Source organism: Sorghum bicolor, chromosome 9 (genome assembly GCF_000003195.3).
Source record: "Sorghum bicolor cultivar BTx623 chromosome 9, Sorghum_bicolor_NCBIv3, whole genome shotgun sequence".
Classification (NCBI taxonomy): domain Eukaryota; kingdom Viridiplantae; phylum Streptophyta; class Magnoliopsida; order Poales; family Poaceae; genus Sorghum; species Sorghum bicolor.
In genome coordinates, this window is record NC_012878.2 from 59398841 (window position 1) to 59416394 (window position 17554).

Sequence of the window (17554 nt, forward strand, 5' to 3'; positions counted from 1 at the left end):
GCTGCTTATATAAAACATTTTTGTTGTCGTTTGGAATATAATATAAAATATTATAATCATTTTTAATATTTTTGAGACAACCCAAAATAATATGTTGTTTAAATAATGGCAACATACTTGATTGATAAGCAACAAAGTCCATCATGTGGTGGAGACATGCCTATCTAAGAAACGCTTACAAGCGTTGGATGAGAAAATAGTGGGACAAGTGTTTTTAAGTAAATGAGTGGCTAATTTTCCTCAACTCAATGAGAGAGTATAAGGGGGTGTTTAGGACTGCTTAGCTCCAGTTTTTCTAGCTTCACTCTAGCTCTGCGTTGTCAAACACGTCTAGTTCCACGAACTCTACTCGCAAAAAGATGGAGCTAGAGGCCAGCTCCATGTTTTTCCTAGAGTACCTCAAGGGGTACTCCAGTTTTTAGAGTTTGGTACTCCCACATGAAGTTGTGAGGTAATTACTCACCTTGTCACTCATTAATCAGAGATTAGTTCATATAAACGCTTTCCCTCCCAATGTTGCGACCTCATTTCCTCCCGTGCGTGCCGCCCCTCGTATCTTCACCTGCGCATCATCCATGTTAATTATTTTGTATTTTAATTATGGCCTCTGTTAATGTTTCATTATTTGATTTCTATTTTGGTCAGAAAATATCAAGAGCAATTTCGATCGGGGGCATAATGGATCATTTGCATGGAAACAACCTATTCCTGGGGTGGAGCAAAGCTGCGTACCAACCTCCTACTCTACTAACTCTACGATGAAGCTGCTCCATGGTGGAGTTCATGGAGCAAAGCTAAAAAAAGGAGCGAAGCAGTCCCAAATAGTCCCTAGAAGTCCAAATTATCCCCTAAGGTGCTTCAAAAAAAAACGTGGAGTTGGCTCCCTAGCTCCATCTTTTTCATGGAGTGGAGTTTTAGGAGTTGGAGGTGTTTGGCGAGACAATGCTGGAGCGGGGCAGTCTCAAACACCCACTGAGTTTTAAGGTGAGAGATGAAGAAAATTGTTTTTTGTAGAACACCATATTATATTTCTACTCTGCAATTTATACCACACTCTTTGGCTCACTCTCATATAACAGAAATACAACACATAAGTCTCTAATCATATGTCCAACAATAATATACAAATATATTATGCATACAACCATATATTAACTTAAATCGATTTGTGCCTAAATTGATTATTAAAATGGATTTCAATTCTGAGATCCGAATGGGGCTTTATTTATTTTTGACAACGTGAAGAGCTATGTATCTTTGTATGACAACGAGAAAGGAAGAGCAAAACGGTCCACAAAAAAACATCAGAGGCACTATGAAGAAAAACACAAACTAACACCAAATAAAACGCTAAAAACTCACCCATACAAAATCACTACTTTTTTTAGATAAAGATAGTTCATATCCGGCCTTATCTATCCGCAGATAGAATCAGACCAATTATTACAGAGTTACGTCCATAGCCAAACAAGGAAGGAAAAAGCCTAAGCAAGACCAATATGTCTTGTAGATAACCATCTAGTGGAACTAAAAAATTGTAAAGCTGATGTCTCTAGGTATTGTCCCGCAAAAATCAGTTGATCCTTTAGATCATCATGCCACTGCAATCTTGCCCATTGCCAAAGCCAATGCGTTCCGCAAAAAAGAATCTGCAAAAAAGATTTTAGTCTGCATTTGTCAAAAACCACCTTGTTTCTTGTTATCCAAATTGCCCAACAAAATGCAGATGTTGCAGTTAATAACAACGAATTAGACTAACACATGCGATATGGCCTTGTTTAGATCCAAAAAGTTTTTGGATTTTAACACTGTAGCACTTTCATTTTTATTTGGCAAACACTATTCAATCATGAAGTAAGTAGGCTTAAAAGATTCGTCTTGCGATTTACAGGCAAACACTATTCTATTTGGCAAACACTATTCTATCTTTAATGCTCTATGTATGTGTCGTAAGATTCAATGTAACGAAAAACCTTAAAAAGTTCTCTAAACAAAACCAGTCTACGTGCTTTTCTCTCATACATGCCAATGCATGGGCGGCATTGTAACAGAACCGCCCAATTTACAAGAGATCAACTATGAAAAACTCCCGCCAAAGCAGTTGCTTTAACATAATCGAACTCTCATAAACCCGGTAGTCCGTGAAATCACGAGGGATTTCAAACCAACCATCTTACAAGCCAAGATCGTAGTGATTCAACATAACAAGTCACATGTTACATCCATTTCACAAGTAGTTTGGTATACATCGGAGTTCAAGATAGTTATTACAACTTAAGTTGAAAAGTAGCGGAAGCAAAGTAATTTGAAACTAATATTGCCCTTATTTCAAATACATGCCAGTATCCAGGTCAACTCCAACAAAAGCAACATAGATAAGGTAACTAAGAAGGATCATGCCCATGATCTTACTCCTCTAATATGGTAGGAGTCATCCAACTCTTGCAGTAGCCATGATACATCACAACCTGCAACAAGTGGGAATAAACCCTGAGTACGAGAAGGTACTCAGCTAGACTTACCCGTCATAAACCAGAAATAATATGACACCAAGGAGTATGCAAGGCTTTATTGGTGGGGCTAGCTTGACAACACTTTTTGCATAAAAAGCTTAGGTTACAGGTAAGTAACTTTTCAGGTATTTAGCTCAAGTTAATAATCATTACCTGTCATCTATATTAGCACCTGTACTAGAGCAATCACTTGATTAAGATACAACAGTAGTACCCATATTTGATGTGGCATTTCTAACATCATCATACCATAACCATCCAAGTGTTCCATAAACATTACTACGATGACGAAGCTCAAGTCAAGTGCTCACTGTCCAGGAGCGATGGCGATTCGAATCGATTTCTAACCAGCTGGCGAGTTTATTCCCCACACAAACCACACTCACCGGCCAAAGTGAGCTACAGGTCACCATATTGCACTATCCAGGACCAATTCGCGGGTTCGGCAGGCACCGCCAGTACCCGAGGACCGTTCCGGCGACCGAGGTATCCAAGGTATACCAAGGTTGCGCGCCGCGCCCTCGTCGTTCTCCTCAACCATCACCAATACAGCGCATGGCGGCTCGACTCCCGGCCCGGATAGTGTTCAGGCTTCGCGGTCGGAACGACTTATCCTTCCAGCTAAGTGTGGGGCATGCGTTCAACATGACAAGAGGGCCGTCAACGATCGGTCCTTAATCGACACAGGCGGGGATAGATAGGCACCCAAGACCTCCATGTCTTGTTACTTCTCTACCATCGTCCCGCCCGGTCTCCAATTATTCATCCTCATCACTTGGTTATTTCCATGATAGCATATATAGCCAACCTTTTCAGGTATCCACCTATCTCGCTCAGGTGATAGGACATCACCTGGCTTCTACCGGTCTAAGCATGACTAAGCATTTAGATTCGATCCTGAATCTACATAGGGTTATAGGTATATTTGCTGGACAAGGAGTGTTATATGCAGCAAGGGTTTCACCCAACTCCTATACTTAATGTAACAATACATATATAACATATATTCTCAACTGCATTCAAAAGTAGTGGGAGACTTATAATGCTCCGGGGCTTGCCTGGGATCAACACTGAGTCAGTTCAGTTAGTTGCTTCGTCTTGGTGACATCTAAGGTCACAACGCTTGCTTAGTCCTTCCACCTTCGGGGTGGGTCCATCCAACACCGTCTTCGGGTTTGTTCCCACACCAGGACCTTCACGTGATTCATCTAGCGCACCTAGATGAGATTCAAGATGCAAGTGCATGAATATAAAGAATAATAACACAACATGCATGACATAAAAGTATGCAAGACACAGGCATCTAAAGTTATTTAGCTAACATCACACAACCAATTATATAGAGCAAACAAATCAATCATGACACAAGTTTAACAAGTTTACAAGTGTATTACTTAATCACCATTAAAGACATGAATCACAGTTTGCACACACCAAGTAAAGCAATCAAGCATTCATGCATTTTCAGTAATTTTGGACATACATGCAGCAACTCAGTAAATAAATCATAACTAGAGCTACACAGCTCCAAAAGCTATGAAACAAGACATTCTGGAAATATTATAAAATTGTATACAATTCATATTTAATCACATTAGCATGATTAGCAAGTTAACTAAGTCAAACATGCATAACCATACAATCTGGTCCAGGAATTTCCAGAGAACAAGCATTTTAAAGGATGAAATTCATACTACTGTAACTCACAAACCACTTAGCCAAATGATATGAAACTTTACAACAAGATATATTAGTAATTTATCTACATCTTTTCTATATACAAGTTTCACAGAAAACATCATTTATATCATGGAATTAATTGCACAATCAAAACTGCTCATGCTGCCCAAACAGTAGGGGTACAATTACAAACAGAAAACTGGTAGGCAATTCAAAGAAGCATAACTGGAGTTGTAGACCTCCAGCCAACATGATTCTTATATTTTTGGAAAGATTATAAAGTTACCTACAACTTTCTTATTATCATCTAAATATGATTCCACAGTTATCAAGGTCAATTAATCCCATGAAGGCATCTCTGTCCAAAACATAGACAGAATCTGCCATGCTACATTAAACAGCTATAACTTGAAGTTCATATGTCCATAATTTATGATTGTGTACTTTCTAGAAAGCTTACGAAATTGTGAACAACTTTGTTATAAACATCTAGAGCTAAATATACCACTAGCAAGGTCTTACATTACAAACAATGCAATTCTGTCTGGGTTTAGACAGAAACTGGAACAGTACTTTAAACCACTATAACTCAACATGTGCTCAACCAAAAATTGTGCTATTTATCTTTTTGGAAAGCTCATGAAAAGTACTAAAACTTATATATTTTCATTAAGGCATGATTCACAACTGAACTGAGCCAAAAAAATACAAACATGCAGACCTACTCACAATAGGAGCAAAGCAACACAGGGCATTTGTTATTTTCATAACTCTTAATCTATCAATCCTAAATTCCTCAAACAAATGCCAGACATCAAATATTATATAAAAAGCATGTCACAATATTTTCACATTTATTGGAGCAACAACACAGCAGTTATAAAAAAGACAAATATAACAAGCAATCAAAACCTAACTGTATAAAACTATTTTTACGACTAAAATATAAAACTAAACCATGCCATATTATAGATCTACTGCATAGAGAATTTCACAAGGATTCCAAAAAGTCCACATTTGCTATTTTACGACTTTTCTATGAATTACTATGAATTTCTAAAGTTCATCCAGAAATCTGCACAAAGAAAAGATAAAGGAAAACACTTTTGCTTCGGGAACCCTGGAGTTTCTCGAAATCAACTGCAGTCCAGATGCACTATTCATATGAGTCTTAGCTTCGCATCTGGAACCCTGGGTTGTTTCTTATTCGAACACGAGGTCCTTTCTTCTCCCTGTTACGAACAGAGAACGGAGGAGGATCGCCGGCCTTGCGCTTTCTGGCCAATGATGGCCACGCCGGCGGTGAGGGAGGGGTGGGGGAGCACCAGGAGACTTCCCCGCATCCATAAGACCACTCAGCTCGGCGCGAGGAGGCTCGTGGTGGCTTGGCCACGCTCACCCCTGAGGCATGGCGGCCGGCCATGGTGGCCCTGCTCTGGAGTGGCCATAGGGCGAGGGAGAGAGCGAGCCGGGGGGTGGAGATGGATGAGGAAGGCGCTGGGGTGCTTCTCCACTTCGACAACCGGGCGTGGGGGCGCCAGGGCGAGTAGCAGAGGAGGAGGGGCGCGCTCGGGCATGGATGCCACGTCCGGGACGCGTGTTGTCCGTTGAGGCATTTTATCGAGCACGTGTCGGGCAACAAAGTGGCTCAGGTGGGACGCGTTTTTGGACTCCTTACGGGCCGATTTGGACATTGGGCCAAAAAGGAAGTTTGCTCACGTCGGCCTGCTCTCCAACTTTGATTAAGGGTTCTCAGTCATTAGACCAACAGATTAGGAGATAACTTAATGCCAAGTCACGAGTGTCAACTTATTGACGGTGATTAGCAAAACCAAGAATTGATGGTCCAAACCATGTCAAACATGATGCAACTTTTTACATGACCTTCTCCAAGTAATTGTCCACCACTTTTATTCTTGGACCAACTTGAGTTGCTTAACAAAAACACGAGAACGCGGCATGCCAACGGGTCGACGTCCGTTTAGCGATAAATTAATCTTTTGCTGTTTTGTGAGCTATTTTTGAACATCCAAATGAACTCCAAATTTGATGATACTTAACCCATTGCTTTCATCAAGAAGAGTACTCCAACTCATATTAAGGAATATAATTGAGTTACCATATGAATTTGCATAATAAAACGTCACGAAGGAGTTAACTCACTGCTGTCCTTCTAGAGACTTAGAACTATTTCTCAGGGCTGAAAAACAGCAGCTGATTCGAACTTCGAGCCTCTGTTTGAACTGTTTGCAGGCTGATTTGGTTCTTGACCTTTGAATAAAGTTTCTTCTACAGAAGCAAAACCACAACTTTCATTTAGGGTCAAACCTCATAACTGCAACCGAAGTCAATCTTTCACCTTGGTCAAAGCAGTAACCCGATAAAGCTCCAAATAGGGTTTTAGGCCAATTCAAGCATTTTCATGACATAAGCTCAACATGAACCCTTCATGACTTTTGTTGTATAATTCATCTAGTGCCATATGAACAAGTTTGGAAGGTTTGGTTCATGACACATGATTCTATTTCCTTAATAGAGCCATTCCAACAAGGATATAACTTATCATTTCATGTGACTTCTTGATTCCAAACTTCACCAAACATTTCCAGAGACCAACATAGATTGGGATAGATATGAGACACATGAAAAATGTTCCACTAGTATCATCCAAGCATACCTTTTAAAAAGGGCCTATATGTAAGTAAAGGTGCATCATCCAAGTCCAAGTTAGGGCTTACTTTCATAGATTGACTTTGACCTTTTCATTACCATTGAACTTGTCATGTTTGAGCTCAAACCTAGTACTTAGCAAGTGACAAACACCTGGGGTGTTACAGGCATCAGATAGGGAGAGAGAGAGGGGCATCGACATGAGAGGCCGGGAGAAAGAGAATGTTGTGGGCCTATATGGTGATAATGTCATAGGAAAAAAAACAGAACAGCTACGTAGAAGCGACGCTTAACCGATTTTGGCGTTGTTTCAAAAATTTTTAAGATTCTCCGTGACATCGAATCTTTGATCGTATGTATGAAACATTAAATATAGATGAAAATAAAAACTAATTGTACAGTTTACCTGTAATTTGTAAGATGAATCTTTTGAGACTAGTTACTCCGTGATTGGATAATGTTTGTCGAATAAAAACGAAAGTGCTACGGTAGCCAAAACCCAAATTTTTTGCAAACTAAACAAGGCCAAAATTCGATGTTGACAAACTTAATAAAATTCGATGTTTTTTTCGCAAACTAAACAAGACCAAAATTCCAAAAATTTTGCAAATCTATATATTTCCCTTTCTGTGACTCCAAATTCGATGTTGACAAACTTATTAAAATCGGCTTCAATCAACCAGTTGGTTTGGCCAGAGTGTTTAATTTGTAGTGTGCAAAATCGGTTTGTCGTCGGGGCTTGAATCTTTAATTCGAAATACACATGAGAAAATAATAATGAAGGCAGCAAATAAAAATTAATTAAGAGTGGACCGTCGTGCTTCTCTCGCGTGCAGTGGAGTGTGGTGTGGATAGATGAGATCGAGAGACCCAAATTTAGGAGGATGTGATCTCCTCCCGGCCGTAGTCTCCCTGCCCCTAGCTAGCTAGCTCTCCGTCGTCCCCAAGCGGCGCGGCCGGCCCTTTGCATTGCATTGGTTTGATTTCGGCCTGCCTGCGCCTTTAATCTTCATTATTCGTCTCCATCCTTGCGCATCGTCGTCTTCCGCCTGTAAGATTCGATTCATCAGCAACCCCTGAATGCATGCACTGCGATATATATATAGCAGATCATATACATGCCTCGTCTTGTATTGTATGTAATTGATTATTATTCCTCGTTGATCTTTTGTTCCTCTGCGCACTGCAGATCGCCTGTATAATATAAGATTCATCGGGCGGGATATACAGCTAGCTGCTTTTGCTAGCTAGCATACTGATGATGGAGACTCTGCCAGATATCTATCCGTTGACAGGCCTGCAGATTGGGTACGTACAGTTTCATTTCTGATGATATATATATATATATATATATATATATATATATATGCATGCATCGACGATATGCATCTTCCGATCCGATATTATCTTAATTTCCATCAATATATATCATGAGTACGTGTTACATGCATGCATACAGGTTTGGTTGATTTAATTCGTATCTCCTAGCTAGATTTCAAGTGAAAGGAATCTCTTGCATAGGGCGCTCCTCTCAGTTCAGGAAGAGGAGGGTTAATTAGTTGTCGTTGTCGTTCATTTCATAGGAGGAGGGAGGTTGGCAAACCGCAAACCTTAGTTAGGGCCTTGTTTAGTTGTATTTTTTTTAAAATAGATACGGTAGCACTTTCGTTTGTATTTGCCAAATATTGTCTAATTATAGACTAATTAGATTTTAAAAATTCGTCTCGTAAATCACAGATAAATTGAAGAATTAGTTATTTTTAATATATATTTAATGCTCCATACATACGTCGCAAAATTCGATGTGACGAGAAATCTGAATTTTTTTTTTACAAAATTTATAAAGAGCTAAACAAGGCCTAGATTAGAGGGGCAGTCCAGTCCTGGTCAGGCATGCAGAGGGAGACATGCATGCATGGTCCGGCGACCCAGCTAGCTAGCTGGGAGGTCGCCAAGCAAGGTCGATCGGTACGAGAGCGTGGCAGCTTCTCGCGTGTTGGAACAAGATGACTCAGTAGCCGTAGGATGAAGATCCAACGTAACGGCTCTAGTTTGTCATCTGAACCAAAGAAACAGGCACTTATTATATAATGTACATACATAAAGCATTTCCCTTGTTAATCACTAGTAATTATTATACTGCTGCCTACATACATACAGGGACATTCAATCCTACATCTCGCGGGCGTTCCTCTACTTCGCTCCACTGAGCAAGAAGGTGTTCATTCTCGTGGACAACCAGCCTTGGCTGACGACGAAGCAGTCTCGATCCGCGAGGCTGTGGCAGTTCATGGTCACCAAGGTACTGCCTGCATCGATCTGCATGTAGGGTAGTGATTAATTATTAAGAGCTAGCTAAGCTAGAAACCGGCCGGCCAGCCGGCTACAAAGGCCTTGTTTAGTTCCCGAAAAAATTTACAAAATTTTTTAGATTCCCCGTCACATCGAATCTTTAACGCATGCATAGAGTATTAAATATAGATAAAAATAAAAACTAATTGTATAGTTTGGTCGGAATTGACGAGACGAATCTTTTGAGCCTACTTAATTCATGATTGGACAATATTTGTCAAATACAAACGAAAGTGCTACTATTCTTATTTTATAAAAAATTTTGGAACTAAACCAGGCCAAGAAAAAAAATGAAATGGATAGCTAGCTAGCTGCTGATCCGTCCCGGTAGTTTCATTAATTGCAGTACAGGATGTCTCCTTTTGCGAATTCGCGGGCGCTGCTTCATCACAAGCAGGAAAAGCAGGCGGCGGCTGAGGCAGCCGCCGCCGCCGCCACCACCTCTGCAGACAAGGGAGAGAGCTCCGACACGATGCGGCGGTGGTTCGCGCTGGCAGCGGACCTGAGCAGGGCGCTGCACGGCTTCCTGGTGTTCGAGGTGTCGTGGCGTGACGTGCACGGCATCAACTACCTCAACGAGCTGCTGACCGACACGTCCCTGGCGCTGGAGGCGCGCTACATGAAGAAGTGGGAGTTCTACAACGCGGAGCAGGCCGCTGGCTGCACGCACCTGTGGTTCCTGGGCCGAGCCTCCGAGGCGCGGGCTCTGCGGGGCTACCTCTCCGCGCTGCACACGCACTCCGACCCCAGCGAGCAGCTGGAGGAGTGCAGCAGCGCGCTGCGCCGGACGAGCTCCTCCTCCTCCCTCACGGCCGTCTCCGAGGACGACGACGACGTCGTCGTCGACGAATCCTCATCCTCATTGGACGGTGCTGGTGCCGCAGCAGCTGGCATCAGCATCTCCCCATCCCCGACCCCGACGACGGCTAGGGCCAGGGCCAGGGCCGCCAGCAGGTGGGCGCGCGCCGCCGCCGCCGCCGAGGTCCCGTTCGTGGCCCCGGCGCAGTACAACGACTCGCTGATCCTGTTCCGGTTCAGGGACAGCCTGCTGCCGCTGAAGCTGCGGCAGATCATCATGTCGGACATCCGGCTGTTGACGCTGCTGGAGTCGGGCCTGCCGCCCTGGGTCATCTTCTTCCAGTCGTACCCGCTGTTGTGCCAGCTGTACCGCCCCTGGATGCGGCCGCTGGTGCGGAGCCTCTACCTGCTGGCGTCGCTCGTCACCGTCCTCATCGGCTTCTACGACCTCTACAAGAACGTGCCGCTGCTCAAGTCGGCGGCGGCGCGCATCTGCGGGCCGCTCTTCGGCTGGATCGAGACGTGGGACATGGTGACCAGGATCCAGTACTTGGGCACCATCCTCTTCCTGCGCAACCTGCGCAAGTGCCTGCAGAGCCTCCTGGCGCTGCTGCGGGCGGCGCGGGCATTGGTCCGCACGGTGGCGGCGCCGCTGGCCCAGGCCGTGGGGCCCCTGCTGGCATCCTGCGCCCAGCTGTGGGGCCTGCTCAGCGCGGGCCTCGCGCCGGCGTGGGCGCTGCTGGTGGACCTGGCGGAGCTGCTGTGGGCGCCCTTCGACCTGGTCTTGGACAACGTGGCGGGGTGCCTGTGGCCGCTGCTGCAGGTGGCGCTGCTGCCGGTGAGAGCAGCGGCGGCGCTGGCGGGCTGCGCGGGCTCGCTGCTGTCGGTCACCTACAACTTCTCTAAGGACATATGGGAGACCATGAGCAGCATCTTCGAGCTCAACCACATGTCCGAGGCGCAGCAGAGCGGCTTCGACATGTCGCAGATAAAGACGCTATGGAACGATCTCTTCTCGCAGGTATACTCTGTTTGCTAGCTAGCTTCGACAATACATGCATGTAATATATTGCACGATGCACGCTAACAACTCATATATCGGTGTTGTGTGTAGATCTTTCGCGCCATCAGGGGCATACTCAATGGTATCTTGGTGTTCTTTGCATCCTGCAACAGGCACAGGCTCAGGTACATACGTGTATACATACGTACGCCGCCGCCACCGCCCTTGCCGGCCCGGGCCGGCTGCAACAATTTGCATGCTCGATAGATCAACCATGCGTTATTATTGCGTGCAGCATCTACAACCATGCGCAGTCCAGGTTGCGGCACATGCTTCGCGTCGCTAGACTGCATCAGGCGCCGCCGCATGCGCTCTCGTCGTCGTCGTTGTCGTGTCGATGCAAGCAGCAGAGGCCCAGACGCCGTCCTTCAGGGCGCAACGCTGAGGTGGGTGGGTCACCGCACAACCAGCACGCAAATAGCTTCTAAGAGTGTATATATTGTTTATTTTCTACTTCTTGCATGCGGGTTCCTCGTTATATTACAGTATTTCATTTCATTCATCACTTTCATAATTCTTTAATTTCAGGATGATGCAGGGGCAGAATGTGACAGGTGCAAGTGATGACGTGTATACCTTTATTACGGCCTCTGTCTCATTCTTTTTATGTTCTAATTTTGTCCTAAGCAAAATTATTTAAAGTTTAACCAAGCTTATATTAGAATACTAATGTTCTTATTACTAAATAAGTATATTATAGTCTTCATCGTGCAATGTATTTTCATTGTTACCTACTCTCTCCGTCCTGTAATATAGCGTATTCTGGTATTTAAAATTTATCCTCAAATATAATGTATTCTAAAAAAACATAAACCAATTCTGTATTAAATATTTTTCTATTTATCAACCAATTATCACTAGTAATGTTGATGACAATGTATTATTAGGAAATAAAGTAAGGGTATATGTGTTCTTTGTGATCTCTCTTAATCTATTCTAAAATTTTTAGAACACTATATTGACAAAAGAAGTATTGGGTGTCATAAATGTTAGAAACTTTCTGTATTTATTTAGTCAAATTTAAGATAGCTTGAAAACTAAAATATCAAGCGAGAGTACTAGTCATCTTAAACTAGTTTCCATGTATCTCATCATTTCATATTCTCACTCTCCCAAAATAGATGATGCTTTTGGCTTTTAAATATAACTAATAAATATGTTTATGCATTGCTACCGGTAAATATACATTTTAAAAATCATATATTTTTTGTCTTTCTCCATTGTTTTCGACTGAGTAGTTGAATTTTTCACTTGATTGTAAATATAACTAGTTTTTTATTAAATAATATAGTGGCATTTGCATATGAATTCTTACAAACTTCCTTTGCTAAAGGTGTAAACCTCATTTTTCTCATGTTGTTCATTCTAATCATAAAAGCATAATATCCATTACTAGCGAAAGAATGACCAATGCTAACTAAAATAGAGAGATCATTCGTCTGTTCAACATCGATGGTCTTTTTCTACTCGTGTCGGGTACCATAAACCGGAGTACCCTGCTAAAAGGCATAAAAATGATAGGATCCTCACTTCCCACAAAACATCACCGGGTTAGATCGAATAACTCCGCCTTAGCCCAACAGACAAGCCCAGTAAGGCACAGTAAGGTTCACGACTCCCTTGAGCCTTGGCCTTGAGCGAGACCTACGCCTCGACCGAGCTATGAACTGTTGGTCCTCAAGCTTTCAAAAAAAAATATTACCATACCTTGAACACATAGAATTTTACTATGGTTTGGACACATAAAAGTATGGAAAAGTCTAGAATTTTACCATGGTTTGGAGTCCTAGACTTTTTCAACTGTGATAGGCTCTCTCGAGCTGTGATAGGGTCCCTCTAGCTATGACGTATTGCTCCTTAAGCTTTCACAAAAAATATTACCATACCTTGAACACATGGAATTTTACTATAGTTTGGACACATAAAAGTATGGTAAAAATCTAGACTTAACCATATTTCATGTGTCCATACCAAGAATCCTTGTCACAGCTTATTATAGGTATAAGACCCTTGTCACTGCCTGTCACAGCTATCGGACCCTTGTCACCGCTTGTCACACCTATAGGGCCTTGTTTTTGACACCTCGAAATTTTATGACTCCAAACCATGGTAAAAATCTAGACTTAACTATATTTCATGTGTCCATACCAAAAATCTTTGTCACAGCCTGCCATAGGTATAGGACTCTTGTCACAGCCTGTCATAGCTATCGAACCCTTGTCATACCTTATCACACCTATAGGGCCTCGTCTGTGACACCTCGAAATTTCATGACTCCAAACCATGGTAAAAATCTAGACTTAACCATATTTCATGTGTCCATATGAAGAATCCTTGTCACAACTTGTCATAGGTATAGGAACCTTGTCACAGCTATCAGACCCTTGTCATATCTTGTCACAGCTATAGGGCCATGTCTGTGACACCTTAAAATTTCATGACTCCAAACCATGGTAAAAATCTAGACTTAACTATATTTCATGTGTCCATACCAAGAATCCTTGTCACAACCCGTCATAGGTATAGAACCCTTGTCACAGCCTGTCACAGCTATCGGACCCTTGTCACAGCTTGTCACACCTATAGGGCCTCGTCTGTGACACCTCAACATTTCATGACTCCAAACCATGGTAAAAATCTAGACTTAACCATATTTCATATGTCCATACCAAGAATCCTTGTCACAGCCTGTCATAGGTATAGGACCCTTGTCACAGCCTATCACAGCTATTAGACCCTTGTCACAGCTTGTCACAACTATAGGGCCTCGTCTGTGACACCTCGAAATTTCATGACTCCAAACCATGGTAAAAATCTAGACTTAACCATATTTCATGTGTCTATACCAAGAATCCTTGTCACAGCCTGTCATAGGTATAAGACCCTTGTCACAACCTCTCAGACCTATCGGACCCTTGTCACGGCTTGTGACACCTATAGGGCCTTGTTTGTGACACCTCGAAATTTTATGACTCCAAACCATGGTAAAAATCTAGACTTAACTATATTTCATGTGTCCATACCAAAAATCTTTGTCACAGCCTGCCATAGGTATAGGACTCTTGTCACAGCCTGTCATAGCTATCGAACCCTTGTCATACCTTGTCACACCTATAGGGCCTCGTCTGTGACACCTCGAAATTTCATGACTCCAAACCAAAGTAAAAATCTAGACTTAACCATATTTCATGTGTCCATATGAAGAATCCTTGTCACAACTTGTCATAGGTATAGGAACCTTGTCACAGCTATCAGACCCTTGTCATATCTTGTCACAGCTATAGGGCCATGTCTGTGACACCTCAAAATTTCATGACTCCAAACCATGGTAAAAATCTAGACTTAACTATATTTCATGTGTCCATACCAAGAATCCTTGTCACGACCCGTCATAGGTATAGAACCCTTGTCACAGCCTGTCACGGCTATCGGACCCTTGTCACAGCTTGTCACACCTATAGGGCCTCGTCTGTGACACCTCAAAATTTCATGACTCCAAACCATGGTAAAAATCTAGACTTAACCATATTTCATATGTCCATACCAAGAATCCTTGTCACAGCCTGTCATAGGTATAGGACCCTTGTCACAGCCTATCACAGCTATTAGACCCTTGTCACAGCTTGTCACACCTATAGGGCCTCGTCTGTGACACCTCGAAATTTCATGACTCCAAACCATGGTAAAAATCTAGACTTAACCATATTTCATGTGTCTATACCAAGAATCCTTGTCACAGCCTGTCATAGGTATAAGACCCTTGTCACAACCTCTCAGAGCTATCGGACCCTTGTCACGGCTTGTGACACCTATAGGGCCTTGTTTGTGACACCTCGAAATTTTATGACTCGAAACCATGGTAAAAATCTAGACTTAACTATATTTCATGTGTCCATACCAAAAATCTTTGTCTCAGGCTGTCACAGGTATATGACCCTTGTCACAGTCTGTCACAGCTATCGGACCCTTGTCACAGCTTGTCACACCTATAGGGCCTTGTCTATGACACCTCGAAATTTCATGAGTGTAAACCATGGTAAAAAACTAGACTTAACCCTATTTCATGTGTCCATACCAAAAATCCTTGTCACAGCCTGTCATAGGTATAGGACCCTTGTCACAGCTATCAAACCCTTGTCATATCTTGTCACAGCTATAGGGCCATGTCTGTGACACCTCAAAATTTCATGACTCCAAACCATGGTAAAAATCTAGACTTAACTATATTTCATGTGTCCATACCAAGAATCCTTGTCACGACCCGTCATAGGTATAGAACCCTTGTCACAGCCTGTCACGGCTATCGGACCCTTGTCACAGCTTGTCACAACTATAGGGCCTCGTCTGTGACACCTCAAAATTTCATGACTCCAAACCATGGTAAAAATCTAGACTTAACCATATTTCATATGTCCATACCAAGAATCCTTGTCACAGCCTGTCATAGGTGTAGGACCCTTGTCACAGCCTATCACAGCTATTAGACCCTTGTCACAGCTTGTCACACCTATAGGGCCTCGTCTGTGACACCTCGAAATTTCATGACTCCAAACCATGGTAAAAATCTAGACTTAACCATATTTCATGTGTCTATACCAAGAATCCTTGTCATAGCCTGTCATAGGTATAGGACCCTTGTCACAGCCTATCACAGCTATTAGACCCTTGTCACAGCTTGTCACACCTATAGGGCCTCGTCTGTGACACCTCGAAATTTCATGACTCCAAACCATGGTAAAAATCTAGACTTAACCATATTTCATGTGTCTATACCAAGAATCCTTGTCACAGCCTGTCATAGGTATAAGACCCTTGTCACAACCTCTCAGAGCTATCGGACCCTTGTCACGGCTTGTGACACCTATAGGGCCTTGTTTGTGACACCTCGAAATTTTATGACTCGAAACCATGGTAAAAATCTAGACTTAACTATATTTCATGTGTCCATACCAAAAATCTTTGTCTCAGGCTGTCACAGGTATATGACCCTTGTCACAGTCTGTCACAGCTATCGGACCCTTGTCACAGCTTGTCACACCTATAGGGCCTTGTCTATGACACCTCGAAATTTCATGAGTGTAAACCATGGTAAAAAACTAGACTTAACCCTATTTCATTTGTCCATACCAAAAATCCTTGTCACAGCCTGTCATAGGTATAGGACCCTTGTCACAGCTATCAAACCCTTGTCATATCTTGTCACAGCTATAGGGCCATGTCTGTGACACCTCAAAATTTCATGACTCCAAACCATGGTAAAAATCTAGACTTAACTATATTTCATGTGTCCATACCAAGAATCCTTGTCACGACCCGTCATAGGTATAGAACCCTTGTCACAGCCTGTCACGGCTATCGGACCCTTGTCACAGCTTGTCACACCTATAGGGCCTCGTCTGTGACACCTCAAAATTTCATGACTCCAAACCATGGTAAAAATCTAGACTTAACCATATTTCATATGTCCATACCAAGAATCCTTGTCACAGCCTGTCATAGGTGTAGGACCCTTGTCACAGCCTATCACAGCTATTAGACCCTTGTCACAGCTTGTCACACCTATAGGGCCTCGTCTGTGACACCTCGAAATTTCATGACTCCAAACCATGGTAAAAATCTAGACTTAACCATATTTCATGTGTCTATACCAAGAATCCTTGTCATAGCCTGTCATAGGTATAGGACCCTTGTCACAGCCTATCACAGCTATCAGACCCTTGTCACAGCTTGTCACACCTATAGGGCCTCGTCTGTGACACCTCGAAATTTCATGACTCCAAACCATGGTAAAAATCTAGACTTAACTATATTTCATGTGTCCATACCAAGAATCCTTGTCACGACCCGTCATAGGTATAGAACCCTTGTCACAGCCTGTCACGGCTATCGGACCCTTGTCACAGCTTGTCACACCTATAGGGCCTCGTCTGTGACACCTCAAAATTTCATGACTCCAAACCATGGTAAAAATCTAGACTTAACCATATTTCATATGTCCATACCAAGAATCCTTGTCACAGCCTGTCATAGGTATAGGACCCTTGTCACAGCCTGTCACAGCTATCAGACCCTTGTCACCGCTTGTCACACCTATAGGGCCTCGTCTGTGACACCTCGAAATTTCATGACTCCAAACCATGGTAAAAATCTAGACTTAACCATATTTCATGTGTCTATACCAAGAATCCTTGTCACAGCCTGTCATAGGTATAAGACCCTTGTCACAACCTCTCAGAGCTATCGGACCCTTGTCATACCTTGTCACACCTATAGGGCCTCGTCTGTGACACCTCGAAATTTCATGACTCCAAACCAACGTAAAAATCTAGACTTAACCATATTTCATGTGTCCATATGAAGAATCCTTGTCACAACTTGTCATAGGTATAGGAACCTTGTCACAGCTATCAGACCCTTGTCATATCTTGTCACAGCTATAGGGCCATGTCTGTGACACCTCAAAATTTCATGACTCCAA

General features: G+C 42.8%; 1 protein-coding gene across 1 annotated transcript; it reads left to right on the forward strand.

Annotated features, from left to right (window-relative positions):
• Positions 7790–11905, forward strand: LOC8065348. The gene is made up of 7 exons (XM_021448367.1): positions 7790–7914; positions 8053–8171; positions 9024–9165; positions 9562–11034; positions 11128–11201; positions 11312–11462; positions 11605–11905. The coding sequence occupies exons 2-7, from the start codon at positions 8122–8124 to the stop codon at positions 11638–11640; spliced, it is 1926 nt and encodes a 641-aa protein (XP_021304042.1). The 5' UTR covers positions 7790–7914; positions 8053–8121; the 3' UTR covers positions 11641–11905.